Below are 27,876 nucleotides of genomic sequence, written 5' to 3' on the forward strand. Positions count from 1 at the left end.
TGTCCAGTCTGGTCAGCATGTGAGGATGAGCCGCTGAGACCCCTCACCTTTCAGGGTGTCCGGCGGCCGTCAGGCCTCTACTTGTCTGGGACAGCTGGTGGACAGTTTCAGCGTAGTCTTCCACAGCCTGCTCCAGTATCTGGTGCTTCTTCAACATGGCCACAGAGCTCTGCTCATCCTACACACACACACACACACACACACACACACACACACACACACACACACACACACACACACACACACACACACACACACACACACACACACACACACACACACACACACACACACACACACACACACACACACACACACACACACACACACACACACACACACACACACACACACACAGAGAGAGAGCGTCAAGGTACAGACGGGGACGGCACAGACCGTACACAGGCACGGTTTGGTATACTATGATCTATAAGGCCATTTTGGGAAAACTGCCAAGTTATCTCTGTTCTTCCTTGATAAGGTCAGAAAATAAATACGAGTCACGGTCTTACTCCTACTTACTTTTACCAGTTCCTAAAATCAGAATGGATCATGGCAAAAAGTTTTAGCTACTCAGCTCCATGTTCTTGGAATTCTCTCCAGACCCGCTGGAGGAGTTTAAAAGTTTGGTTGACTACTGAGGAATGTGATTGACATTAGGACTTGATGCGGTGGTACATATGATCGATTTATTTATACAGCCTGTACTTGTATCTATGACACTTGTATGTTCCTTTAAATTTAAATGCATGTTTGTCTACGTGAATATTATTATTTTTTGAATGGTGAATGTCTGTAAGTTGTTACAGTATGTCTGATATTTGTCGCAAACATTGTTACCCCCCTGCTGCTGTCTTGGTTGGACCAGGTCTCTCTTGAAAAATGTAATTTATGTCAATGTGACTAACCTGGATAAATAAAAGTTTAAAAAAAAAATAATACAAATCAGTGTACAGGGCACATCATCAACTAGAGATAGACTAGTCTCACAGAGATCCAGTCCTGTGGTAGGAGAATATTAAGGGTCAAGGAGCATCCAGCCTACTAAAGGACATGAAAACATGAACGGGAGGCCTACTCTCTGCCTACTCACCTTCCACACCCAATATCCCAGCATGCCACAAAACTATGTCGCAAGGCCCTGTTTGCCCAGGTCGCTGCACACATCTTTTACCCTTCACTGACTTCCTCATTTCTCCCTGTGATAAGGACCCACCTCTGCCTGACAGACCAACAACTTACCGGGCAACAGTCACAGTCCTACCAAGTGCAGAAATACCCCTTGTACAGTACCAACCAGTCCTTCTCCTATCCAGCAGCTTGCCTTGTAACAAAAAAGCAGCTTGCCTTGTAACCACACCCCAGTTCCTATTAAACTCTGCCCCTCCTAATGATCCACCCCAACAAACTACTGAAGTGCAACCCACCAGTCCTAACCAAAACACACATTGTATCTCTACCAAAGACAGCTGCTCATCCAGTCAGGCCCAATCCCCATCATCCTGCCTTTCCCGTCAGGCCCAATCCCCATCATCCTGCCTCCCCCGTCAGGCCCAATCCCCATCATCCTGCCTTTCCCGTCAGGCCCAATCCCCATCATCCTGCCTCCCCCGTCAGGCCCAATCCCCATCATCCTGCCTCCCCCGTCAGGCCCAATCCCCATCATCCTGCCTCCCCCGTCAGGCCCAAACCCCATCATCCTGCCTCCCCAGTCAGGCCCAAACCCCATCATCCTGCCTCCCCCCGTCAGGCCCAATCCCCATCATCCTGCCTCCCCCGTCAGGCTCAATCCCCATCATCCTGCCTCCCCCGTCAGGCCCAATCCCCATCATCCTGCCTCCCCCGTCAGGCCCAATCACCATCCTCCATTAGGCCCAATCACCATCCTCTACATCACATCAGGCCCAATCACCATCAACCTACATCCTATCAAGCCCAATCAGTGGGCTGAATACATTTGGCCTGTCACCTAAAACCCTAACAAACCTTTACAGATGCACAATTGAGAGCATCCTGTTGAACTGTTTCACCGCCTGGTATGGCAACTGCATCGCCCACAACTGCAAGGCTCTCCAGAGGGTGTGCGGTCTGCACAACGCATCACCGGGGGAAAACTACCTGGTCTCCATGACACCTACACCACCCGATGTCACAGGAAGGACAAAAAGATCATCAAGGACAACAACCACCCGAGCCACTGCCTTTTCACCCCGCTACCATCAAAGCTGGGACCGAGAGACTGAAAAACAGCTTCTATCTCAAGGCCATCAGACTGATAAACAGCCATCACTAACACAGAGAGGCTGCCGCCTACATACAGACTCGAATCATTTGCCACTTTAATATATTGAACACTAGTCACTTTAAATAATGCCACTTTAATAATGTTTACATATTATTAAAGTGCCTGTAATCTGGTTCAGGTTATTAATCAACCTACCAAACACTACAAGAACAAGATCATCCACATGTATCGATCCCATTTTTACTAATGCTGTAGAACTTTGTTCTCAAGCTATATCCGTACCCATTGGATGCAGTGATCACAATATTTCATATATCCAGGAAAGCCAAAGTTCCAACAGCTGGGCCTAAGATAGTATATAAGAGATCATACAAAAGATTTTGCTGTGACTTATGTAGATGATGTTAAAAATATTTATTGGTCTGATGTGATAAATGAGAAGGATCCAGATGCTGCACTTCATAAATGTATGAAATTGCTTCCTCAAATTTTTGATAAACATGCACCTATTAAGAAACTGACATTTAGAACTGTTAAGGCTCCATAGATTGACGAGGAAACTAAAAACTGTATGGTTGAAAGAGATGGGGCAAAAGGAGTGGCTAATAAGTCTGGCTGTACATCTGACTGGCTTACTTACTGCAAATTGAGAAATTATGTGACTAAACTCAACAAAAAGAGGAAGAAACTGAATTATGAAGCCAAGATCAATGATATAAAGAATGATGGAAAAAAAACTTGAGTACTTTAAATGAAATTATGGGCAGAAAGACAAATTCAACTCCATCTTTCATCGAATCAGATGGCTTATTCATCACAAAACCATTTGATGCTGCCAATTATTTTAATGATAATTTCTTGGGCAAACTTAGGCAGGAAATACCCACAACAAAGAGTGAGCAATTACATTCATGCATAAAAAAACAAATAAAGAAAAGCAGTGCAAGTTTGAATTCTGTAAAGTTAGTGTGGGAGAGGTGGGAAAATGATTGTTATTGATCAATAATGACAAACCTCCTGGCATTGACAACTTAGATGGAAAGCTACTGAGGATGGTGGCTGACTCTATAGCCACGCCTAACTGTCATATTTTTTTTATCTGAGCCTAGAGGAAAGTCTTTGTCCTCAGGCCTGGAGGGAAGCCAAAGTAATTCCGCTACTCAAGAGTGGAAAAAAGGCCTTTACTGGTTCTAACAGCAGACCTATAAGCTTGCTGCCAGCAAACTGTTGGAAAAAAATTGTGTTTGACCAAATACAATTCTATTTCTCTGTAAACTAATTAACAACAGACTTTCAGCATGCTTATAGAGAAGGGCACTCAACATGCACTGCACTGACAAATGACTGATGATTGGTTGAAAGAAATTGATAAAAAGAAGATTGTGGGAGCTGTAATGTTAGATTTCAGTGCAGCCTTTGATATTATTGACCATAAACTGTTGTTGAAAAAACATAAGTGCTATGGCTTTTCAAACAGAGCTATCTATCTAATAGAACTCAAAGGGTTTTCTTTAATGGAAGCGTCTCTAATGTCAAACATGTAAAGTGTGGAGTACCACAGGGCAGCTCTCTAGACCCTCTACTCTTTTCTTTTTTTAGTGACCTGCCACTGGCATTAAACAAAGCATATGTGTCCATGTATGCTGATGATTCAACCATATACGCACCAGCAACCACAGCTAATGAAGTCACTGAAACCCTTAACAAAGAGTTGCAGTCTGTTTTGGAATGGGTGGCCAGTAATAAACTGGTCCTGAACATCTCTAAAACTAAGAGCATTGTATTTGGTCCAAATCATTCCTTAACTGCTTGACCTCAGCTGAATCTGGTAATGAATTATGTGGCTGTTGAACAAGTTGAGGAGATTACTTGGCGTTACCTTAGATTGTAAACTGTCATGGTCAAAACATATTGATTCAATGGTTGCAAAGATGGGGAGAGGTCTAGCTGTAATAAAGAGATGCTCTGCTTTATTTTCCACCACACTCCAAAAAGCAAGTTTTGCAGGCTCTAGTTTTATCTAATCTTGATTATTGTCCAGTGCTGCAAGGAAAGACCTAGTTAAGCTGCAGCTGGCCCAGCACAGAGTGGCACGTTTTGCTCTTAATTGTAATCAAAGGGCTGATATAAATACTATGCATGCCAGTCTCTCTTGGCTAAGAGTTGAGGAGAGACTGACTGCATCACTTCTTCATTTTAAAGGAAACAATGTGTTGAAAATCCCAAATTGTTTGCATAGTCAACTTACACACACTTATCCCACCGAACATGCCACCAGGGGTCTTTTCATAGTCCCCAAATCCAGAACAAATTCAAGAAAAGGTACAGTATTATATAGAGCCCTTATTGCATGGAACTTCCTTCCATCTCATATTGCTCAAATAAAAAGCAAACCTGGTTTCAAAAAACAGATAAAGCAACACCTTGTGGCACAATGCCTCTCCCCTATTTGACCTAGATAGTTTGTGTGTATCCATGGATATGTAGGCTACGTGTGACTTTTAAAAAATGTATGTAGTTCTGTCCTTGAGCTGTTCTTTTTTTAATGATGTTCTGTATTATGTCATTCTGTATTATGCTTCATGTTTTGTGTGGACCCCAGGAAGAGTAGCTGCTGCTTTTGCAACAGCTAATGGGGATCCTAAAAAAATACCAAAACACATATATTACATTACTCATCTCATATGCATCTTGCCTATGCCGCTCGGTCATCGCTCATCCATATATTTATATGTACATATTCTTATTCTATCCCTTTAGATGTGTGTATTAGGTAGTTGTTGTGCAATTGTTAGATTACTTGTTAGATATTACTGCACTGTCGGAACTAGAAGCACAAGCATTTCGCTATACTCACATTAACATCTGCTAACCATGTGTATGTGACCAATAACATTTGATCACCATCATCCTACCTCACATTCATTCTGATTGCGCATAAATAACATTTTTAGCTCTCTGCCCCACTGCACCCCTCACCTTGGCTTTCTCCTCTGACATCATGTAGAGCTCCTGCTCGCTCATCCAGGCCTCGGCTTCAGCAGCATCAAAGTAGTACTGTTGGGCCTTGTGGGCCTCCTCCAGGCGTCCATGGCGTTTGCCCGTCTCCTCCAGAATCTGGGCCCACAGGCGCCGCAGGTCGGCCAGCCGTTGGTGGATCCCCTCGCCGCTGAGGCTGTTGTCGTCATCCTTGAGGACCTGCTGGCCCCGCTCAAAGATGTCATCACAGCGGGGCTGGTGGCCCTGGATCTCCTTCTGCAGGGTCTGGTGGGGGAGAGATCAAAGGGCAGCAGGTCAGAATGAAGTCAGCTGCTTTAAAAGTAGAGTACATGAGGTCACCTGGTACAGAAATAGATCTGTCACCCTGATTTTAATGGTAGTACTGTAAATGCTAAGAGCTATATTCTATAGATAGAAATACTGTTCAAGGTTCAAACTGATGGGAGTTTGTTTCTTACCTGGTTCTTCTTGATGAGTAACTGGACAGTTTGCAGGTTGTTTCCGTGGTCTGTTGATATTGCAAGTGGCATTCGCTCTTCAACCCAGAGCTAAGAGGAAAACACAGATATAGATATGAATAATTTTGAAAGATTGACACTGATGTAGCAAAAGGAATGACAGCATCTAAACTTAACCACAACTAACAACTTGATGTAAGTGAACTACTTAGACAAAGCGGTTTTTGTTCTGACTGAAGTAAGCATTTTAAATCCAGTTGATGGCATACACAGATGCAGACACTTCAGTTCAGAGACCCAACCTAGTCCTTTCAAAACACGTGGACTGCTGCTGCTTGTCTGCCTGAAAGGAGTCGATACAGTCATCACATTAACAAAGAGACCACCACAGCTATGAAAGCATGCACCTGCTGCTACTCTCAGTTCCCCTCCCCCCCAACAAAAAAACCTTTTAACTCTTAAATCCCTTCAGACAAGGTGCTGCTCAGCTTCTGATGCTGTTCCACACTGCCATAGGGCACGGATTTCACACAAGCACACACAGTATACTGTAGCTTATAGACATTTGCATAAAAATACAATTGACACTTGCACAAGCAGGCATACATAATCTCTTTCTCTGAAACACACATGCGCACACCCCACACAGACACGCACACACGGCTACGCTAGATTAATGTACTTACAATCTCGTCCTCCATGTCTCTGTTGAACTGGTGGATCTCGCGGGAGGCCATGAGGTTTCCCTTCCTCTTCCGTAGAGGGTCCAGCAGCTGCTGGAACTTCTTCTCCACGATGCGGCGCTGGCCGTCCACCTCGTCCGTATCCTTACCCTCCTGGCTGAGGACCTGGGCCTGGCTCTGCAGCTCCTCCACCTCCTTCTGACGCACGTCCACCTGGCTCTCCAGCATCTAGGGACGCCACACCAGGAGGAGAGGAAGAGGAGTGGACAGAAATAAGAGAGGAAAGGAAAGAGACGGGATTACAGCAGGCTCTCCATCTCCCTCTCTGGTCTCCTGAGAGCATGTGATCCAGAGCTCTTCGTCTCGTTTCTGCTCTTGGAGTTTCCCCTCTCTCACGCTTGTTTGCTCTCCCTCTTCCAGATGGAACAAACTGTGGCAATGCTCTCCCTCTCTCACAATGCGCACATTTTGGATCTGGGTTACACAAAGGATACTATGGGTGCACAACCTTTCATTTCACTGTCGCTCATATACAAATCAGCATGCTCCACTGAAGTTCTACCTCAAATTATAAGCATACTGTTTCGCTCCATCACTCTCTCTGCTTTACTCCCTCTCTGTCAGTCCTTCACTCTATCTCTGGCTCTCTCTTACACACACACACAGTGCTGGCTCATCCACACATCAAGGCGAGGGAGCGATTACGTAATGGGACGGGGGGGTAGTGTGTGTATGTGCGTAGCATGGGCTGTTACATAACGTGGTTAGTCTGCTCATTACTGCTCCACGCGCTAGTATGAAGGAACCATCTGCATAATAAACTGTGTTTCAACACTTCATGCTGTTTAGCTTACTCTTCCCCTTACATAGTTAAAGTAAAAACAATATCAGGCTTAACACTTAGCTCATCGTTTGTCTATATCGTTTGTCTATGCAAGTGAATTCATCCTGAGGTAAATTACTGATAGTGGCTTTAACCTAATATGAAACAATGAGCAAAAATGATAGAGAAATGGGTATTTTACCAGTCCATGCATGTTTTTTATTTTATTTTTTATTTATCCGTTATTTTACCAGGTAAGTTGACTGAGAACACGTTCTCATTTGCAGCAACGACCTGGGGAATAGTTACAGGGGAGAGGAGGGGGATGAATGAGCCAATTGTAAACTGGGGATTATTAGGTGACCGTGATGGTTGAGGGCCAGATTGGGAATTTAGCCAGGACACCGGGGTTAACACCCCTACTCTTACGATAAGTGCCATGGGATCTTTAATGACCTCAGAGAGTCAGGACACCCGTTTAACGTCCCATCCGAAAGACGGCACCCTACACAGAGCAGTGTCCCTAATCACTGCCCTGGGGCATTGGGATCTTTGTTTAGACCAGAGGAAAGAGTGCCTCCTACTGGCCCTCCAACACCACTGTCAAAGGAGTCAGGAAAATAAGTAGTATGGTTACATAACATAACATAACTGAGGGAGACATACAACAACTAAAGCTCCAGTAGTCAGTACCTGTTGTTTCTTGAGCAGGATGTTGACACTGGTCAGATCTTTGCCATAGTCGTCTGATTGGATCTGTCCATCCACTCCTACCAGCCACTTGTCTAGGTCGGCACAGCTCTGGGTAAACAGCTCGGCCTTGTTGGCATCAAACAGACACTTGGCCTTGGTCTGGGTGGTGGACTCCAGGTCATCCCACATCTTATGGAGCGCTGCCAGCTTTTCCTTCACCATGGACTCTGTCTCCGGCTTCTCAGCCATCAGCTGCATTCCATCCTGGGATTGGGTAGGAGAAAGTCACGTTAGAACATTATGGAGATAAACAGAGCTCCACTAATGCCATTCAGGAAGGAAGACAATGGGAAATTGGTGATTCAGTCAAATCGGACGTGAGCAATGTGACACTGCTCACGATCGTTCTCGGCAACAAGCCGTCAATACTGAACTTTTAAACTACTAGTTCTAGTCTGCAGTTGTCACATGTCTGCGCCACTCAAAATTACAACCAACTAATTACAGCATTACCGCAAAAATTGAAGAGGCAAGTGGAAGGGGGAGAAAGTAAGGAACTTGTCCTTCTGCCCTGCGTTAAAGACCAAAATTGGTTAAAGAAAATTGTGATAAATAAAGAAGTATACCAGTTTCATTGAAAGACCCAAAACTTGACAGCTGTGACATATAGATTGAAAAATAGTTGGGCAGAGATGATCAATTTAATGATTCCATGGCACATGGTTTATGAACTGATACACAAAACAACGCTGGATTCAAAACTTTGTTTTTCAATTTAAAATATTTAAAAAAAAATATTGCAGCCAATAGAATGTTATAGATATGGTGGATACAACCATCCCGTTGTTGCTGCGAAGAGACAGAATAATTTAATCATTTGTTTTGGTACTGTCCATAAGTAGCTTGTTTTTGGTCGCAGGTTCAGGAATGGTTGAAGAATTGCAACATTTACCTGGAGCTAACTCTGCAAATAGCACTGCTCTGTGATTTAAAAAGTCATACTCAATCGATCAATAATATAATAACCCTAACCCCAAAATATTCTTTAAATTTATAATCTGTAGAAACTTTGAGAATAGAAAGGTTCAGAAATCTTGCTGCTGCTGCTCCAGTTTCAACTGTTCTGCCTGCGGCTATGGAACCCTGACGTGCTACCGGACGTGCTACCTGTCCCAGACCTGCTGTTTTCAACTTTTTAGAGACAGCAGGAGCGGTAGAGATACTCTTAATGATCGGCTATGAAAAGCCAACTGACATTTACTCCTGAGGTGCTGACTTGCTGCACCCTCGACAACTACTGTGATTATTATTATTTGACCATGCTGGTCATTTATGAACATCTTGGCCATGTTCTGTTATAATCTCCACCCGGCACAGCCAGAAGAGGACTGGCCACCCCTCATAGCCTGGTTCCTCTCTAGGTTTCTTCCTAGGTTTTGACCTTTCTAGGGAGTTTTTCCTAGCCACCATGCTTCTACACCTGCATTGCTTGCTGTTTGGGGTTTTAGGCTGGGTTTCTGTACAGCACTTTGAGATATCAGCTGATGTAAGAAGGGCTATATAAATACATTTGATTTGATTTGAGAAACACCACAGCACAGTTGAAAAATATATGGCAAATAGAAATCAAAACCGGATGGTGTTCAGAGATAGCTGGGATAAAAGTTTAATAAAAGTTAAATATATATTATATATTTACAAAAAATATATGGGGGATTGTAAATTATGCAGACAATTATATTGATGGAAGCCACAATCTATCTGCAATATTAAAGCTGATCTACCTCCTAAAAAATTATAATACAAAAACATGTAATTTTAAAATAATTTCGATCATGAGAACATTTCGCCAAGAACACTGGTAAGTTTGCAGGATATGCACTATTCTTTACCGTTACATTTACAGTAAATTACATATTGTAATGCATGTTAATTCACAAAACATTCTTACAGTATTATCCATTGACGGTATACTCTGTTCTAACCTCAGAATTGACAGAAGCCCCCACGGTGGTGGCCGTGGCCATGCGCTGACAGACTAGCAGGAGTGGGCCGTGGTGGAAATGTAGAGGACCAGGAATGACATACGGCTGTCCGAAAAATAAAGCAGGCCATTGAGGAGAACGATGAACCATTTGCCAATGTGGCATCAATCACCCTACAAACAATCTCCCGCCTTCTGAAGAGGCATCAGATATCTATGAAACACATTTTCCTGGTGCCTTTTGAGAGAAACAACGACCGGGTGAAACAACTGCGGGCCGAGTATGTTCCGGAACAGCACTATATACTGTATTACTGTTACTATTAATGCACATGCTACTTCACAATATCATATTGGAACTGGACTGTAAAAATAACTAACCAAATTATATTTTTAGGATGGTGCTTTATGTTGCTGTGAACCATCACACGTATATCTTTGTTGATGAAGCGGGCTTCAACTTGGCATCGTGGGCGGAACCTCTTAAGCCAATAGGGGGCCGTCGCAGTGCAAGGACAACGTGGGGGAAACATCTGCATGTGCGCAGCTCTCTCTGAAGATGGTGTGGAAGGATGTAGGCCATTACTTGGATCCTACAACACTGCACACCTCATTGTGTTTCTCAATTAAATTGAGCAGGCTTGCTAAGGTGAAGGGGTCACCTATTTCATTGCGTGGGACAATGTTGGGTTTCAGCATGCAGAGGTGGTTCAGTCATGGTATGGGCCCATCCCTGATTCGTAACTCTATATCTGCCCCCATACTCTCCTTTCCTCAACCCTATTGAGGATTTGTTTTCAGCATGGAGGTGGAAAGTGTACGATCGCCATCCCCATGAGCGGGCCACCCTCCTTCTGGCCATGGATGAGGCATGTGACGACATCAATGCAGACCAGTCAAGCTTGTATTCGCCATGCCAAAAGGCTGTTCCGCGGTGCATGAACAATGAGGACATTCACTGGGGCTTGACGCAAATTAATACGTACTTAACATTGTTTTAATTTCATTAATTTCATTTGTTTCATTTGATCAGACAGTAAACCTATATTGTAATTACATCTTAAAAATAAAGAGTTTTTTTCATGAATGATTGTAGAGGATGTCTTCATTGATCACACCTTTGATTAGACATTGGATAGAGATGATGGAAATAATATATTTTCTGTACATTTTGTTAGGTAATGTAAGTGCATTGCCTAATGTGAAAACTGTAATCTACTGTAATTTACAGTACTGTAGCATATTACCTTCAGCACTTCTAAGGGTGATTTGAAAAGCGTATCTTGCATTGTTTGCTATTGGATTAACTGGTCAAAATTATTACATTGAAAATATAATTTTGTTGTGTTTTGGGTATTAAATCAATGTTCTTATTACATTTCACAATAAACTTATATTTTTAAGCAATGGTTGTGTGGTGAGAGATGTTTACAATCCAAATGAATGCACAATGACAGGTTTTGAATGAAAGACGGGGCCGCGTTACCAGTTTGGAGTTTTGTACTAAGAGTTGTGAAAATGTACCGCATACTTGTGAAATAGTACCAAAGCGATAAAAATAAACTGTATTATAAACTGGGTGGTTCGAGCCCTGAATGCTGATTGGCTGACAGCCGTGGTATACGAGACCGTATACCACGGGAATGACAGAACATTTTTTTTTATTGTTCTAATTACGTTTGTAACCAGTTTATAATAGCAATAAGGCACCTTGGGGGTTTGTGGTATATGGCCAATATACCACGGCTAAGGGCTGTATCCAAGAACAGCCCTTAGCCATGGTATATTCGCCATATACCACACCCGCCTCGTGCCTTAATCCTTAAATAGCCCACGTGGTTGTTATGACTTGATCGCTCTGCATTAAGGACTAAATGATCCAAAGGAGAGAGCTGTTCTTATCAGACTGGAGGGAAGTGTGGAGTATAAGCATTAACAACAAGTTATGAGCTAAACAAATAACTACTTTACACACACACACACACAGAGAGAGCTTTAGGGACACGCACACGCACACTCACAAAACAACAACACAAATCTCAAGGGAGGGGACATGTGCAACGAAATTGTCAAAGAGAAGATATCCGTCATTAAGTCACTGACCTTCTCGATCTTGTCCAGCCACTCCTTGTTGGACTGCAGCTCGGCCATGAACGCCTGGTGTTTGAGCCATTTGCTGTGGAGGTTTCTGGCTTCGTCGTACGACATGTCCTGAGCCGTGAGCATCTTCTCATTGATCCACAGGGAGAGCTGCACACACCAAAGAGCCAATTAGTGAGACACACACACACACAGAGAGAGAGAGTAGGTGAGGGGTATGTTATATGGGTGTGATAGGGGGCAGCTCACCTCTTGGCAGTCCTGGAGGAACTTCTGCAGGTCTCTGTTATCCTTCAGCTTACAGAGAAGCTCACTGGCCACCATGCGGTTCTTCTTATGTCTTCAAACACACACACAAGGACAGGGGTTAAAACATTATATATTTAGCACAGAGAGAGTTAAGAGTTCAGAAACAGCTGTTTTAAAAAATGTATAGGTAATGATGGCTACCACTCAGTTCTCCACATACACAATAAATCAAATTGTATAGCGCTTTTAACAAAGTATTCAATACCTCTCATCGATAGAGTCCACTTTCTCCTGGATGCGGTCAGCGTTGACGTTTCCATCGCTGACCAGCCTGCGTCCGGTGTCCACCACAGCTTTGATCTTCTCCTCGTTGGCGTCCATGGTGGTCATGAAGTCCTCCTGCTTCTTAATGGCTCCCTCCGCCCCCTCCAGAGTCCTGGGCATCTCTGTATGGGCCAGCACATACTCCTGAGAGAGAGAGAGAGAGGAGGGAGGCAGGGAAAGAGGGAATGAGGAAGGAGGCGGACAGTAACGGCGTCAGTGAGTGTGCCATTCAACTCTTGAACAAGAACATGCAGGTGACTCCCATGTACTGTAGCCCACCGTAGCACAGTACCAGCGGATATGGTGTTTCTCTCAGAAATCTTTCCAGAGGACTGAGCCAACAGAGGTGTGTGTGTACATGCTTCTGATTGGCTGGGATGTGAGCGGTAGTGCTGAACAGCACAGTCAGTGTGGACCAGCTGAAGCCCCAGACAGTGATCTGACTAATAGATTCATCTGCCTCTCTTAGCATCACCCTAATAATGAGGGGTTCAACCCCTCGGCTAGACCACAAAGGAATGCGCATACACACTGATAATTGCGCACACACACACACACACGCATACTTTCTTTAACAATTTGTGTGTAGGCCATTATTTAACTAAAGTTAACATTAACAGTGTGATGTATGATGCAGTCCTTGCAATGGCGAGTTGCAGTACCGAGAGCTCGCTTTGTACACTGTGCCATCGCATTTATTCAAAACGTTCAGGTTATTTTGCTCACTGCCATTTGTCTGAAACAAAAATGGGCAGAAGTGTAGTGCTTTCCCTGACAAAAAAAAAATCTTGATCGACCGAGAGTCTTCTGTTCTTTCGACCAATCGATTGGTTGAAATGTTAAAACGTGTATTTTTTCATATATAGACACGTCCTATGTGTTTCAATCAAATCAACTATGTACTGAGCTTGTCTGATGATTTAAACCGTTTGATGAAATAATTAAGACGAATGACTATAGGGAGTCTGACTGCAATTGATTTGATTGTGCTGGTCTCAGACTTGCTGCGCTGTGTTAATTTTTTTTAAGCGAGTGACTATCTAACTAGCACCCGTTGTCTCTCCCTCCTGCAGCGACCACCACAGAACATCGACAGTGTTTATCGCGCTGTCCGTGTTGCTGAAGCAGCCATTTCTGATTGAAAAGTTCTGTTACTGAAATTTGTTTGGGAAAAACGTTCCCTATTCCCTCAACCCTTTCTCTCTTTACGTGATGCATGAATGCATCGCATGCATGTGACCAATAGGGCCTGACCTATAGCATATCATAATCACATTAAATACATTGGTTATAACAAACTTCAAACACATGACAGCAAAATGGATGCAGATGACGTGACAAATAAACTCGAAATGGAGGAATGGTTGGTTGCTCAAGAGGTAAAGGTGAAGCTAGATGTGTGGAATAAATTTGACTAGTTGTGGAAAATACTGGAGATAAAAAATGTTTTGCTACTGCCTGACTAAAAAATCTCGGTCAAGCAACAGTCTATCAACCAAACAATCTACCAGTCGACTAAATGGGGTCAGCCCTATAGAAGTGTGCAGTGTGATGTTACCTGGTTGTTGAGGAAGGCCTCAGCCTGCTTGGTGTCCCTGAGGAACAGCTGGTGGGCATGGGACTGGGACAGTAGGTTCTGACGGTTCTCCCACATCTTGTGCAGCTCGTTCCAGCCCGTGTCCAGGGCCTGCAGCCTCTGCCTCAGGAACATGTACTGGGCGTCAGTCTGGCCCTGGGTCACCATCTCGCCCATGTCCCTCATCTTCTGGTAGTCCTCCTCGTAGTTGCGGATCTCGTTCTTGATGCCCTCGTGCTGCGCCAGAAGCTTCTCGGCCTCCGTCAGTGTGTTGGGCATGTCCTCTGAGGCGATGGCCGTCTGGGTTTTGGACAGCCATGATTGGAAGTCATCCAGCTCCCGGAAGAACTGCTGCAGCTTGCTGGCCTCTCCCAGAGACTCCTCGCGATTCTTCAAGGTGCCCTTCATCTCATCCCACACCCCTGTGATCTCCCCCAGACGACCCATGATGCCCTGGGCCTGGTCAGGGTGCTCAGTCGCCAGGCACTCCCCCTCCTTCCCCAGTTCTCCCAGCTTGTCCTCGATGGCAGCCAGGTCACGCTCCATGCCGGTGAGTTTGCGCTGTAGGGCCATGACCCCGGCAAGATCGTTGCCCAGCTCCTGGGTGGACTCGATCACCTTGGTCTTCTCACGGATCCACGACTTGGTTTCATTGCACTCCAGGTGGTAGTTCTGCACGCCCAGAGCTGAGTTGAGGGAGTCTTTCTTCAGGTCAACTAGGTCACGGAACTGGCTCCATCTAGAGTGACGTAGAAACACACCCAGTCAGGGGAGAGTACATTTCCACTAGAGGTTTTTAACTGAGGTTAACTGTAGTTGGTGTTGAGATTGATGTAGGATGTTACTCTACCTGGTGTTGAGTTTGTCCTGTTGGGCTTTGATCTCCTTCTCACTGGGGTGACCACTGTGGATTAGTTGCCTAGCAATCTGGTTCACCACGGCAACGCGGGATGCTTGGTTGTTCATCTCTGGCTCCAGACTCTCAAACCTGCGGGGGAAGAGGGGGTACAGAAGGGGAGGAGAAGGGGGAGGTGGAGATACAGAGAGGGGAGTAGGAGGTAGAGCGAGGTGGGTAGAGAGGGGGAGGAGGTGGTAGAAAGGGGGAGGAGGGGGAGGGTAGAAAGGGGGAGGAGGTAGATAGAGGTGGTAGAGAGACGGGGAGGAGGTGGTAGAGAGACGGGGAGGAGGTGGTAGAGAGACGGGGAGGAGGTGGTAGAGACGGGGAGGAGGTGGTAGAGAGACGGGGAGGAGGTGGTAGAGAGACGGGGAGGAGGTGGTAGAGAGACGGGGAGGAGGTGGTAGAGAGACGGGGAGGAGGTGGTAGAGAGACGGGGAGGAGGTGGTAGAGAGACGGGGAGGAGGTGGTAGAGAGACGGGGAGGAGGTGGTAGAGAGACGGGGAGGAGGTGGTAGAGAGACGGGGAGGAGGTGGTAGAGAGACGGGGAGGAGGTGGTAGAGAGACGGGGAGGAGGTGGTAGAGAGACGGGGAGGAGGTGGTAGAGAGACGGGGAGGAGGTGGTAGAGACGGGGAGGAGGTGGTAGAGACGGGGAGGAGGTGGTAGAGACGGGGAGGAGGTGGTAAAGAGGGGGGAGGAGGTGGTAAAGAGGGGGGAGGTAGTAAAGAGGGGGAGGAGGTGGTAAAGAGGGGGGAGGAGGTGGTAAAGAGGGGGAGGAGGTGGTAAAGAGGGGGGAGGTAGTAAAGAGGGGGGAGGAGGTGGTAGAGAGGGGGGAGGTAAAGAAGGGGAGGAGGATGTAGAGAGAGGGAATAGAGAGGGGGAGGTAGAGAGAGGGGGAGGAGGAAGAGAGGGGGAGGAGGAAGAGAGGGGGAGGTAGAGAGATGGACATAGAATGGGAGAGGAGGTGGTAGAGTGATGGTTTAGAATAGGGGGAGGAGGTGGTAGAGAGAGGGAGCAGGTAGAGAAAGGGGTAGAGAAGGGGGGAGGAGGTGTAGAGAGGGATGTAGAATAGCGGGAAGAGGAGCAATGAGTGTACTGTACATAAGCAGATGGAAACAATATGATTTTAATGTTAATTCTGTTAACATGCTTTGTTTCCAGCTAAACTAATGCCATGTTCCAGCTGTCAGTATATAGAAGCAAAGCCAATGAAACAGGAGTCTGGGAATGGTTCCATGCGGTGGACAGTGAGTAAACAGTGTGGAGGGGGAGACATCATTTCAGACCAGAGACACACGGAGTAAACAACCCATTGAACTACTGTCCAAAACACTAAGCTAACTGAGGACACAGCCTGTTTCTTCTCAGTGTGGGAAGACTTCAGAATGATTTGGCTTTATAAAATTGTAGGCACTGTTGCTAAGTGGGAAGTGAATTATAGGATTCTAGTTTCTACACCTTCCACACCTTCCACAGCCCACCCTAGCTGGCATAAAAAGTATTTGTTTCACACATCCCTTCCAATGTGTTACATTCCAATGTCCAGTCAAACCACTGGGAGAACATACATTTAATTCTCTCTCTGACAGACATAAAGTTATTACAAATATTCTGAATTTCCTTGGCACAGGGGTTTCACTGTGGGAGTTCTATGTCTCAAGTCTGCCTCAAGAGAAAGGGTTGTCTTGAAATGACAACAGAGCTCCAAATTGATCAACTGACATAATGCATCTGAACTCGATAAGCATGGTTAGGCTGGGTGTGTTTACCTGTGCTGAACCACTTCCAGATCTTCCAGTTTCTCTGGTATCTCCATACTGTTGAGCCACTGCTCCTTCTCATCGATCCACACCTCACAGGCGTCCGCCTCGCTGAACATCTTGTAGAGGGCCAGGGCATCCTGCAGGGCCTGCTTCCTCAGCCGGGTCAGCTCAGCCACCTCCTTGTAGCGCTCTTCAATGCCTGCCAGGCGCCCCTGCACCTCCTCTGAGCCAGTCTGCTCCTTGGGTAAGGTTTTGGACTGCTCGTGCAGGGCGTCGATGACTGGTCGGTAGCTGGTGATCTCCTCGGCCACGTCCTTGTGCTTCTTGACCAGGGCCTGGGTGGAGAACTCGTCGTGGCCAACGTCGGCACTGGACACGATGCGGAGTACATCCAGCATCCAGGCGTCGATGTCGTCTGCGTCAGCCTGGAACTGGTGCAGGTTGCAGGCCTCCTCCAGCCGGGCCTTCCTGACTGCAGACAGCCCCTCCAGGGCCGCCCACTGCGCCTGGATGTCTTGGATGCGTTTGCGGATCTTGTCGGCTCCGAAGTGGTCTGCGGCCACTAGCTCCTCTCCCTGTTTGATGGTCTGCTGCAAGTGGCCAGCGCGACCGCTCATCTCGTCCTCGAAGGCGCGATGCTGGCTCAGCAGGCGCACGGCGCCCGTCAGGTCCTTGCCACAGTCCTCCGAGGACAGGATTTGTTCCTTCTCCCGGATCCAGCCCTCCTCCTCGGCCATCTCCCAGAAGAACTTCCAGAGGCGGCGGGACTCCTCCAGGCGGGCGCAGCGCTCGGCGGCCAGCTGGCTTAGCTCTGCGTAGCAGAACTCCATGTGGGCCACGCGGTCCCGGATAACCTGAGGGTCACAGGGCTTGTAGCCTAAAAGGGGGGACAGGAACACGTCACACTCAAAACACCTCTATCATTTAAACTGAAAATACAAGCTTATATACCTGACAAAGAACAAGGACTTATTTTTCTGACAGGTGGCAGCATTGTCTTGGATAATACAATAGGAATATACACTGAGTGTACAAAACATTAAGTACATCTTCCTAATATTGACTGGCACCCCTTTTGCCCTCAGAACAGCCTCAATTCGTTGGGACATAGACTCTACAAGGTGTTGAAAGCGTTCCACAGGGATGCTGGTCCATGTTGACTCCAATGCTTCCCACAGTTGTGTCAAGTTGGCTGGATGTCCTTTGGGTGGTGGACCATTCTTGATACACACGGGAAACTGTTGAGCGTGAAAAACCCAGCAGCGTTGCTGTTCTTGACATAAACCAGTGTGCCTGGCACCTACTACCATACCCTGTTCAAAGGCACTTAAATCTTTTGTCTTTCCCATTCACCCTCTGAATGGCACAGATACACAATCCATGTCTCAATTGTCTCAAGGCTTAAAGATCATTCTTTAACCTGTCTCCTTCCCTTCATCTACACTGATTGAAGTGGATTTAACAAGTGACATTAATAAGGGATCATAACATTCACCTGGTCAATCTATGTCATGGAAAGAGCAGGTGTTCATAATGTTTTGTACACTCAGTGTATAGCTAAACCCTTAAGGATTCAATTCATCTCTAATCTCTCCTGCTTTTACGCTCCATCCAAATATAGCCTACAGATATCACCCAGAGAGAGAGCAAAAATTGAATCCACCCAAAACTGACTAATCCCAGCACGTGACTCACCCTCTGCATCGATGGCAAACTTCTGAGCGTTGTTGTTGACGGCTTTGACGCGGTTGGCTTGGATGGCGATATCAGCCTCCACCAGAGCATGCTTCTGCAGCAGGTCCTCCACTCCCAGCAGGTGTTTCCCATAGTCCTGGGACAGCAGCAGCATCTGAAGATACAGGGCACAGCAACAGGGTCAGGAAGATCGCAGGTCACTGGGGTCAATAGTTTGCAATCTAACTAAGCCAAAGATAGTTGCTCGTACATCACAAAATGTGACAATTCTTACCGCACCATCCAACCACATTGTCCCCAATCTATCCCTCAATCATCACCACCACCATCTTCCTCACCTTCATCTCGTCCATCCAGTCCATGATGTGGAGCATCTCTTGGAAGACCCTCTGCAGGCCCAGGTTCATCTCCAGACGGGTGCGCCGGGCCTTCAGCAGCTCCAGCAGGTACTCCCACAGACGCAGCACGTTGTCCTTCCTCGCAGTCACGCGCTTGATGTCGTGGTAGTTCTCCTCCTCCAGCTCCTTGGCCACAGAGAGCACAGCCTGCACACGTTCCTCGTAGGCGCCGATGTCCGTCTCGATGGCCTCGTGCTTCTTGGTGGCAGCCTCCACTGCCTGCAGGTCGAAGCCAAAGTTGTCCTAACGGAGGGAGGGAGCGAGAGAAAGAAAGGAGTGAGGTGAGTTAAAAGGTTGTATCTAACAGTATAGATCTACCAGGGAGATATTACATGGGTCTGTATAGAACTACTAGGGAGATATTAAATGGGTCTGTATAGAACTACTAGGGAGATATTAAATGGGTCTGTATAGAACTACTAGGGAGATATTAAATGGGTCTGTATAGAACTACTAGGGAGATATTAAATGGGTCTGTATAGAACTACTAGGGAGATATTAAATGGGTCTGTATAGAAGTACCAGGGAGATATTAAATTGGTCTGTATAGAAGTACCAGGGAGATATTAAATGGGTCTGTATAGAAGTACCAGGGAGATATTAAATGGGTCTGTATAGAAGTACCAGGGAGATATTAAATGGGTGAACATCATGAGGATGAGACTCCATGACCAGAGCGGATGATGGCTATGAACCAAAACAGTTCAGGTAGACAATGTACAGTAGGAGTAGTGTCATTGTTAGTGTGTACCACCAGTGTGTGTGTATCAATGAGTGTGTTTTTCATGAGTGTGTGTTACCTGCGAGACGAGGCGTTGGTTTTCACTCAGCCATGTCTCTCTCATGGCGGCCTTGCGGTCGAAGCGGCGGGCCAGCTGCTCCAGTTTCTCCTGACGAATCAGCTCCGTCCTCAGTGCTAGCTCCCTCTCATGCTCCGACTTCTCCAGCCTCTCCCAGGCCTGACAGACACACACGTTCAAGTAATGGTCATACAGGTTCACCGTACAGAACTCTATGGATCTAATACATCTACTGTACTCAGGGCTGGCCCCCCCATTAGGCAAGATTAGGCGGCCGCCTACGGCAGCACTTGAAATGGGGCGGTATTTTGACAAGTGGCTGCCGCCCTCCGGCGCCCTTGATCGGCTACTACACCGCCCGCGGCACCCCAGCCACCAGCTCATAGCGTTGCTGCAGTTCCCGCCCCCACCCCGCTTCTCCCGAAGTTCACTCCCACTATCCTTGGTAGCTACGGTGATGTAAACTAAACCCACCTAGCAACTGTACAATCCCCCAAAGCAAAGTAAATCTTCCTGTCATTAACTATACTAAACTCACAGAAACCAAGTCTATGCATTAAATCTACTTGAACCCTCTGTCGATCAGCTTACCGCCCTTAAACTGTCTGTCAATCACTGTAATCAATTCAAACCTAATCGAGGACACCAGGGTTTCTGAGTGTTTGTTTTGGCCAGGCTGTTGAGATAAGCCTGTTCTTTATTAAGGAGCACTAGGTCTCACCTTGTTGATGTCTGAGATGAGTTTGCCATCCCGTGGCATGTAGACCTTCTGATTGTTGGCCCTCATCTTACTTTGAATGGTGAAGAGGAGAACCTCCAGGTTGCCCTTCTCTGTGAACCTGACAGAAACACAAAAGAGAATAACATCATTGTAATGTTGAGTGTAAACCTGACCGGGGAGATTAGCCCAATTCCACTCTAATGGCTGGTGGCTTTTGCCTTGACCCATGCAACTTCAGCTATTAACAAAAAGATAAGCATTATTTTCCTGCCAGTAGGGCACAGAAGAAGATATATTTTGTCAGCAGTAGGGGTGACATTGTTGCCTCTGTAGAAATGGTGCCAAAGTCAATTTCAACAGGCTGAAACGTTTGTCTGAACAAGCTTTGCTTTTAGCCACCTCTCAGAATGAAAAAATGGAATTCAGAAAAAAGCTTTGAGGAACACCAAGGCCAAGAGCAGGTTCGTGTTTTTCATCATGAATCTTGTTTTGGAGGCAGCTCTGCAGAGTGGTCACTAGCTGGCACAGCCACAAAGTCATGAAATATGATTATAAACCTTAAACTAACCTTAACTGCCAACCCTAATGCCTAATGGGCACCCTCATAGACATTATCCTGACCAACTTGCCCTCCAAATACACCTCTGCTGTCTTCAATCAGGATCTTAGCGATCACTGCCTCATTGCCTGTATCCGCGTTCAAACGACCACCCCTCATCACTGTCAAACGCTCCCTAAAACACTTCTGCGAGCAGGCCTTTCTAATTGACCTGGCCCGGGTATCCTGGAAGGATATTGACCTCATCCCGTCAGTTGAGGATGCCTGGTCATTCTTTAAAAGTAACTTCCTCACAATCTTAGATAAGCATGCCCTGTTAAAAAAATGCAGAACTAAGAACAGATATAGCCCTTGGTTCACTCCAGACCTGACTGCCCTCGACCAGCACAAAAACATCCTGTGGCGGACTGCAATAGCATCGAATAGTCCCCGCGATATGTAACTGTTCAGGGAAGTCAGGAACCAATACACGCAGTCAGTCAGGAAAGCAAAGGCTAGCTTTTTCAAACAGAAATGTGCATCCTGTAGCTCTATATATCAATGATGTTGCTCTTGCTGCGGGCGATTCCCTGATCCACCTCTACGCAGACGACACCATTCTGTATACTTCTGGCCCTTCCTTGGACACTGTGCTATCTAACCTCCAAACGAGCTTCAATGCCATACAACACTCCTTCCGTGGCCTCCAACTGCTCTTAAACGCTAGTAAAACCAAATGCATGCTTTTCAACCGTTCGCTGCCTGCACCCGCCCGCCCGACTAGCATCACCACCCTGGACGGTTCCGACCTAGAATATGCGGACATCTATAAATGCCTAGGTGTCTGGCTAGACTGTAAACTCTCCTTCCAGACTCATATTAAACATCTCCAATCCAAGAATCTGCTTTCTATTTCGCAACAAAGCCTCCTTCACTCACGCCGCCAAACTCACCCTAGTAAAACTGACTATCCTACCGATCCTCGACTTCGGCGATGTCATCTACAAAATAGCTTCCAATACTCTACTTAGCAAACTAGATGGAGTTTATCATAGTGCCATCCGTTTTGTTACTAAAACACCTTATACCACCCACCACTGCGACCTGTATGCTCTAGTCGGCTGGCCCTCGCTACATATTCGCCGCCAGACCCACTGGCTCCAGGTCATCTATAAGTCAATGCTAGGTAAAGCTCCGCCTTATCTCAGTTCACTGGTCACGATAACAACACCCACCCGTAGCACGCGCTCCAGCAGGTATATCTCACTGATCATCCCAAAAGCCAACACCTCATTTGGCCGCCTTTCCTTCCAGTTCTCTGCTGCCTGTGACTGGAACGAATTGCAAAAATCGCTGAAGTTGGAGACTTTTATTTCCCTCACCAACTTTAAACATCTGCTATCTGAGCAGCTAACCGATCGCTGCACCTTCCTCATGTAGCAGAAATCACTCAGTGCTGCCTCCAAGACAAGATTCAAGACAAGAAACATCAACCTGCAGGCTAAGAGGCCAACACGAAGCTTGAATATAAAAAAGTGATACTAGCAAGAGGAGTGTGTGGGTTTGTCTTTTCTTTGAAGTTACTTCTCAGAACCAAGAGGCATTAGTTCACACGGTGAAATTCCAGCTATGAATCTGATACAAGTGTAGACAAGTAATAAGGGCTACACATATAAAATCCCTGATTGTTTCAGTTATGTCCATGGTGAGTCAATTTTGGGAACAGATACTGTAATATTACAATAAATTCCAAGTCAAGCTGATGGTATGAAGCGTGTGGGAAATTTGGGAGGTAGGTGGAGGACATAGTGGAAGACAATATTTGAAATCTGATGTGTTTGGGCATGTGCATTTAAGTGTGTGTGTGTGTGTGTGTCTCACTTGGGGGGCTTTTCCACGGTACGGTAGGTGTTGAAGGCCTGAAGCTGTTGCTGCACCCCCACTAAGGAGTTGGCAAACTTGCGGTTGTTGAGGATGATGATGGTCTGTTCAATCCATTCCAGGAGGTCAGAGGCCAGACTCTCATATTTCTGAATCATGTTATCTGTCTCAATGGCATTGTCCAGCACCTGGGAGATGGTGGTGAATCAGTAGAAGAGTACATGCATTGTATACTGATTACAGCTACTGTGGGAAATATGCTTTGAGTATCTAAGGCAGGCATTTCCAAACTCTTCACATTTACAAACAGTACATTTATATTTTTCAACTGGGCTATACATTTGGGTGAAGTTAATTTTTTTCTTCTCCTGAGTAGCCTCGTTTCACTGCCAAAAATAAAATGAAAGCATCTAGTGTTCAGCGAAATAACAACACAATGTCAAATACAGGTAGCCTAGTCAAATAATTAACATCCAATCACATTTACCGTTACTCTCTCGCTGGAATTCCACTAACGGTCCGTATGTAGCCAAACGTAGCTTGGTTAAAGCAAGGCCCCTGAACTCTCGTGTATTTTCGGCACTATGCAATGATATGGGCAGCGACCATGTAACGCTTTTACAACATACAGAAGTGCACTGGTTATCAAGGGGCAAAGTATTGACACGTTTTTTTAAATTCAGAGACGAGCTTAACATTTTCTTTACTGATCATATCTTTCACTTGTCTGACCGCTTGCATGAAGACGAGTTTCTCACACGACTGGCCTATCTGGGTGATGTTTTTTCTCACCTGAATGATCTGAATCTAGGATTACAGGGACTCTCCACAACTATACTCAATGTGCGGGACAAAATTGAAGCTATGATTAAGAAGTTGGAGCTCTTCTCTGTCTGCATTAACAAGAACAAGACACAGGTCTTTCCATCATTGTATGATATTTTGTGTGCAAATTAACTCAACCTTATGGACAATGTCAAATGTGATATAGCGAAGCACCTGAGTGAGTTGGGTGAGCAATTACGCAGGTACTTTCCCAAAATGGATGACACAAAAAACTGGATTCGTTATCCCTTTCATGCCCTGCCTCCAGTTCACTTACCGATATCTGAACAAGAGAGCCTCATCGAAATTGCAACAAACAGTTCTGTGAAAACTGAATTTAATCAGAAGCCACTGCCAGATTTCTGGATTTGGCTGCGCTCAGAGTATCCGGCCTTGACAAATCGCGCTGTTAAGACACTGATGCCCTTTGCAACCACGTAACTATGTGAGAGTGGATTCTCGGCCCTCACTAGCATGAAACTAAATACAGGCACAGACTGTGTGGAAAACGGTTTAAGACTGAGACTCCCCAATATAACCCAACATTGCAGAGTAATGTGCATCCTTTCAAGCACACCCTTCTCATTAACCTGTGGTGAGTTATTCACAATTTTCGATTAACAAATAAAGTTTTATATGTAAGATGGCTAAATAAAGAGCAAACTTATTAATTATTATTTGTGCCCTGGTCCTTTAAGGGCTCTTTGTCACTTCCCACGAGCCGGGTTCTGACAAACTCACACTCATTCTTATGTTTAATAAATGTATTGTATAGTGTGTGTGTCTGTGTGTGTGTGTGGCAGGCTTACAATGGTGGCAAAAAACAACATTTGAGAGTTCGCTGACCCTGGTGCTAGAGGGGGTACGCAGCTGGAAGTTGAATATTTGAAGGGGTACGGGACTATAAAAAGTTTGGGAACCACTGATCTAAGGGAATGAGTGTACTTGGAGAAGTACGGGATATGAGACTTTGTACTCGTGATTCAGATTGGGGACATATGAACTCTGACCCCTCACCTTCCCAATACGTTTTCCCTCCACCTTCAGAGCCTTCATTTTGGAGAAGTAGTGGTAGTAGGTCACAACATAGGTGATGACGGACTTCTCATCCGGGTGGTCCACGCTGATATCTGTACACACATACACACACTAAGAGTTAGACAAAAACAGCTTTGACTCTTCCATGTTTCCTTAATCTTCAGACATCAACAAAGGGTTTGGCTTCCGTGCTGCTCGGCTGAGAATAATTGCATTTATTTGATTTAGGAGCCATGTTTAGGAGGGAGGTGGTTGGAAGGGCTATTTTCCGTCAGAACAATACACAGGAGTGTTCTCACGCCTCAGTCTTTGTTCCCCTCACTGCAGGCCTCTGAGACATGCTGAGATCTCAAAACCACCTCTTATAAAATATTTAAAGGCCATGTGCAGTCAAAAACGTGATTTAGATATATGTAAGAGGTGTTTGAAAAGACTGCCTGAAATGTCTTCCTTTGGGTGGGATGTAGTTATGAAGTACTTTATTGTTTTATTAAAAACAAATCACAGTAAGGTAGTTAATTGTTACCCAGAAAGGATTTGATATTGAGATAAAAACGTCTGCACTGGGCATTTAAGACAGCCATTACTCTGTCACACTGGAAAAGGACGAGCTCTAGCAGTGAATGTGCCTTTCTGTTTGTACTTGTCCCCATAATGGGGCTGTCAGCTACCCTGTGAACTACATTAAAGTAAGACCCAGAAGTAACAACCTCTCAAACTACTCATGAAGTGGTTTCTGCAAGCGCTATACAGTAGTAACAGTTTTCAAGTTGTCATGTATTCATACAGGCATACTGTAAGAGCATAAATTAGGTCAGGCGAAAATGCGTGAGTATTCATGTACTGTCATAATGGTATAAAACACTGACAGGTGCATGAGAGACAGGGATAGAGCACAGTATGTTACAGAAGTGTAAGCAGCCTTCTCCTCCTCACTGTTCTGTAAACTGTATGTTGTTTTCCACCAGGGTATGGTGTTCCATGATTATGTACAACAGTTCAGAGTCATGCACCGATGACTATATTCTAAGTGTGTAATGCAAGTTAAGTATGTCTGTGTGTGTGCATGTATTGCGTGTGTGTGTGTGTGTTTGGATGTGTGTACTCTGTACTAACCCTCTACGTCCAGTAGCTTGTGGATACCCAGGTGTTGCTCTGCCAGGTTGAAGGCATTCTGCAGGTTGTGGTGTGCGTTGGACTTCTTCAGCTTGTCAAAGTCTATCAGGTCAGGTCTGTGTTTGTGGAGGATGGCGTTGAAGGCCATGCCATCTCTCCAGCTGGTGCTGAAGTTGTGAATGTTCACGTTGGGATATCTGGAAAACAGATACAAAAACATACACTGAGTGTACAAAACATTAAGAACACTTGCTCATTCCATGACAGACTGACCAGGTGAATCCAGGTGAAAGCTATGATCCTTTATTGATGTCACTTGTTAAATCTACTTCTATCAGTGTAAATGAAGGGAAGGAGACAGGTTAAAGAAGGATGTTTAAGCTTTTAGATAATTGAAACATGGATAGTGTATGTGTGCCATGCAGAGAGTGAATAGGCAAGACAAAATATTTAAGTGCCTTTGAACGGGGTATGGCAGTAGGTGCCAGGCGCACCAGTTTATGTCAAGAACTGCACCACTGCTGGGTTTTTCACGCTCAACAGCTCCCGTGTGTATCAAGAATGATCCACCACCCAAAGGACATCAAGCCAACTTGACACAACTGTGGGAAGCATTGGAGTTAACCAAGGGCCAGAATCCCAATGAAATGCTTTAGACTCCTAGTAGAGTCCATGCCCCCAATGAATTGAGGCTGTTCAGAGGGCAAAAGGGGTGCAACTCAAGATTAGGAAGGTGAAAGTTATTCGTGTATAGACCTATGTCTTACTAAAAGAAAATCTCTCAGTCAAGATAAATCTTAGGTGGCAATTTGTTGCGACTTTTGAAGAATATGTAATATTTACATCAAATCTCCAGCCTCTGATTCCCTCTTCAGTGAAACAGATGGTTAATAAAGAAATGTCCCGCTTCTGACTCTAAACACAATGCCTTTCTTTATTAAACATTTGTTTAACTAAGGTGATTTTTCTATTTGAAGCTGGGCTATAGCAGTGTTGGCTTTGTTGATGAGTGAATTGACTTATCAAATCATGTAGCCCAGGGCTGTTCATGCTGCTGTTCTAAACAGTCTGACATGTAGCCTGTGATGTCTGATGTGACACCCTCGCTGGGATTTCATCGGTTCTGCTGTCCACCCTGTGTTCCTCTACAGATCCTCTTCAGTCAAATCATTTGTGTTAAACACAGCATTGATTGCGAAATATCACTGATGCTAGGCGTTTCTCTCAAGGCCATGTGATTCCTGAGACTGCTGTGACATACCCATATACAGGGCCTTCAGAAAGTATTCATACGCCTCGACTTATTCTACATGTTGTTGTGTTACAGCCTGAAAATGGATCACATCCACTTCAATCAGTGTAGATGAAGGAGAGGAGACAGGTGAAATAATGATTTTTAAGCCTTGAGACAATTGAGACATGGAATGTCTGAGTGCCATTCAAAGGGTGAGATTTAAGTGCCTTTGAACGGGGTACGGTAGTAGGTGCCAGGCGCATGGGTTTGAGTGTGCCAAGAAGTGCAACGCTGCTGGGTTTTCCACACTCAACAGTTTCCTGTGTGTATCAAGAATGGTCCACCACCCAAACAACAGCCAGCCAACTTGACACAAGTATGGGAAGCATTGGAGTCAACATGGGCCAGCATCCCTGTGGAACACTTTTGACACCTTGTAGTCCATGCCCTGACGAATTGAGGCTGTTCTGAGAGCAAACGGTGGTGAAACTCTATATTAGGAAAGTGTTCCTAATGTTTTGTACACCCAGTATATACTGGGCTAGGCCAGAATGTTCCTATATATGTTGTCACATATACCCTTGATGTTGTTGATATTTTAGATCACAGTCTGTTGACCATAATGTGTTGGATTATTCTGCTGTGTGCTATAGTAGAGTATGCCTCAAGCTGTTGGTGCTGTGGTGATGCTGTAGTGGTGCTGCGGTGGTGGTGCTGCTGCTGGTGTTGTGGTCACTCACCCTGCAGTCTTCATCTGGCACCACAGTAGCAGGGCATCTTTAGCAGACTTCTTCTCCTTGTTGTCCTCCGTCTCCACTCTGATGTCCTGGATCTGA

General features: G+C 45.5%; 1 protein-coding gene across 3 annotated transcripts in view; it reads right to left on the reverse strand.

Moving 5' to 3' along the window:
• The window catches only part of LOC139562201 (spectrin beta chain, non-erythrocytic 1-like), a 138,800-nt gene that overhangs the window by 27,805 nt on the left and 83,119 nt on the right, over positions 1-27,876 (reverse strand). For all 3 annotated transcript variants that reach the window (XM_071379660.1, XM_071379661.1, XM_071379659.1), the window contains 19 exons: positions 27,781-27,872; positions 25,807-26,003; positions 24,670-24,782; positions 22,828-23,015; positions 20,409-20,526; positions 19,688-19,846; positions 18,828-19,130; positions 18,490-18,643; positions 16,801-17,671; positions 14,986-15,123; positions 14,118-14,874; positions 12,501-12,703; positions 12,236-12,326; positions 11,990-12,136; positions 7,903-8,166; positions 6,390-6,614; positions 5,704-5,793; positions 5,225-5,509; positions 48-178 (listed from right to left, as the gene is read on the reverse strand). In XM_071379660.1, coding sequence (XP_071235761.1) covers positions 48-178; positions 5,225-5,509; positions 5,704-5,793; positions 6,390-6,614; positions 7,903-8,166; positions 11,990-12,136; positions 12,236-12,326; positions 12,501-12,703; positions 14,118-14,874; positions 14,986-15,123; positions 16,801-17,671; positions 18,490-18,643; positions 18,828-19,130; positions 19,688-19,846; positions 20,409-20,526; positions 22,828-23,015; positions 24,670-24,782; positions 25,807-26,003; positions 27,781-27,872 — 4,526 coding nt within the window. The remainder of the gene's footprint in view (positions 1-47; positions 179-5,224; positions 5,510-5,703; positions 5,794-6,389; positions 6,615-7,902; positions 8,167-11,989; positions 12,137-12,235; positions 12,327-12,500; positions 12,704-14,117; positions 14,875-14,985; positions 15,124-16,800; positions 17,672-18,489; positions 18,644-18,827; positions 19,131-19,687; positions 19,847-20,408; positions 20,527-22,827; positions 23,016-24,669; positions 24,783-25,806; positions 26,004-27,780; positions 27,873-27,876) is intronic.

Source organism: Salvelinus alpinus, chromosome 32, assembly GCF_045679555.1.
Source record: "Salvelinus alpinus chromosome 32, SLU_Salpinus.1, whole genome shotgun sequence".
Classification (NCBI taxonomy): Eukaryota; Metazoa; Chordata; class Actinopteri; order Salmoniformes; family Salmonidae; genus Salvelinus; species Salvelinus alpinus.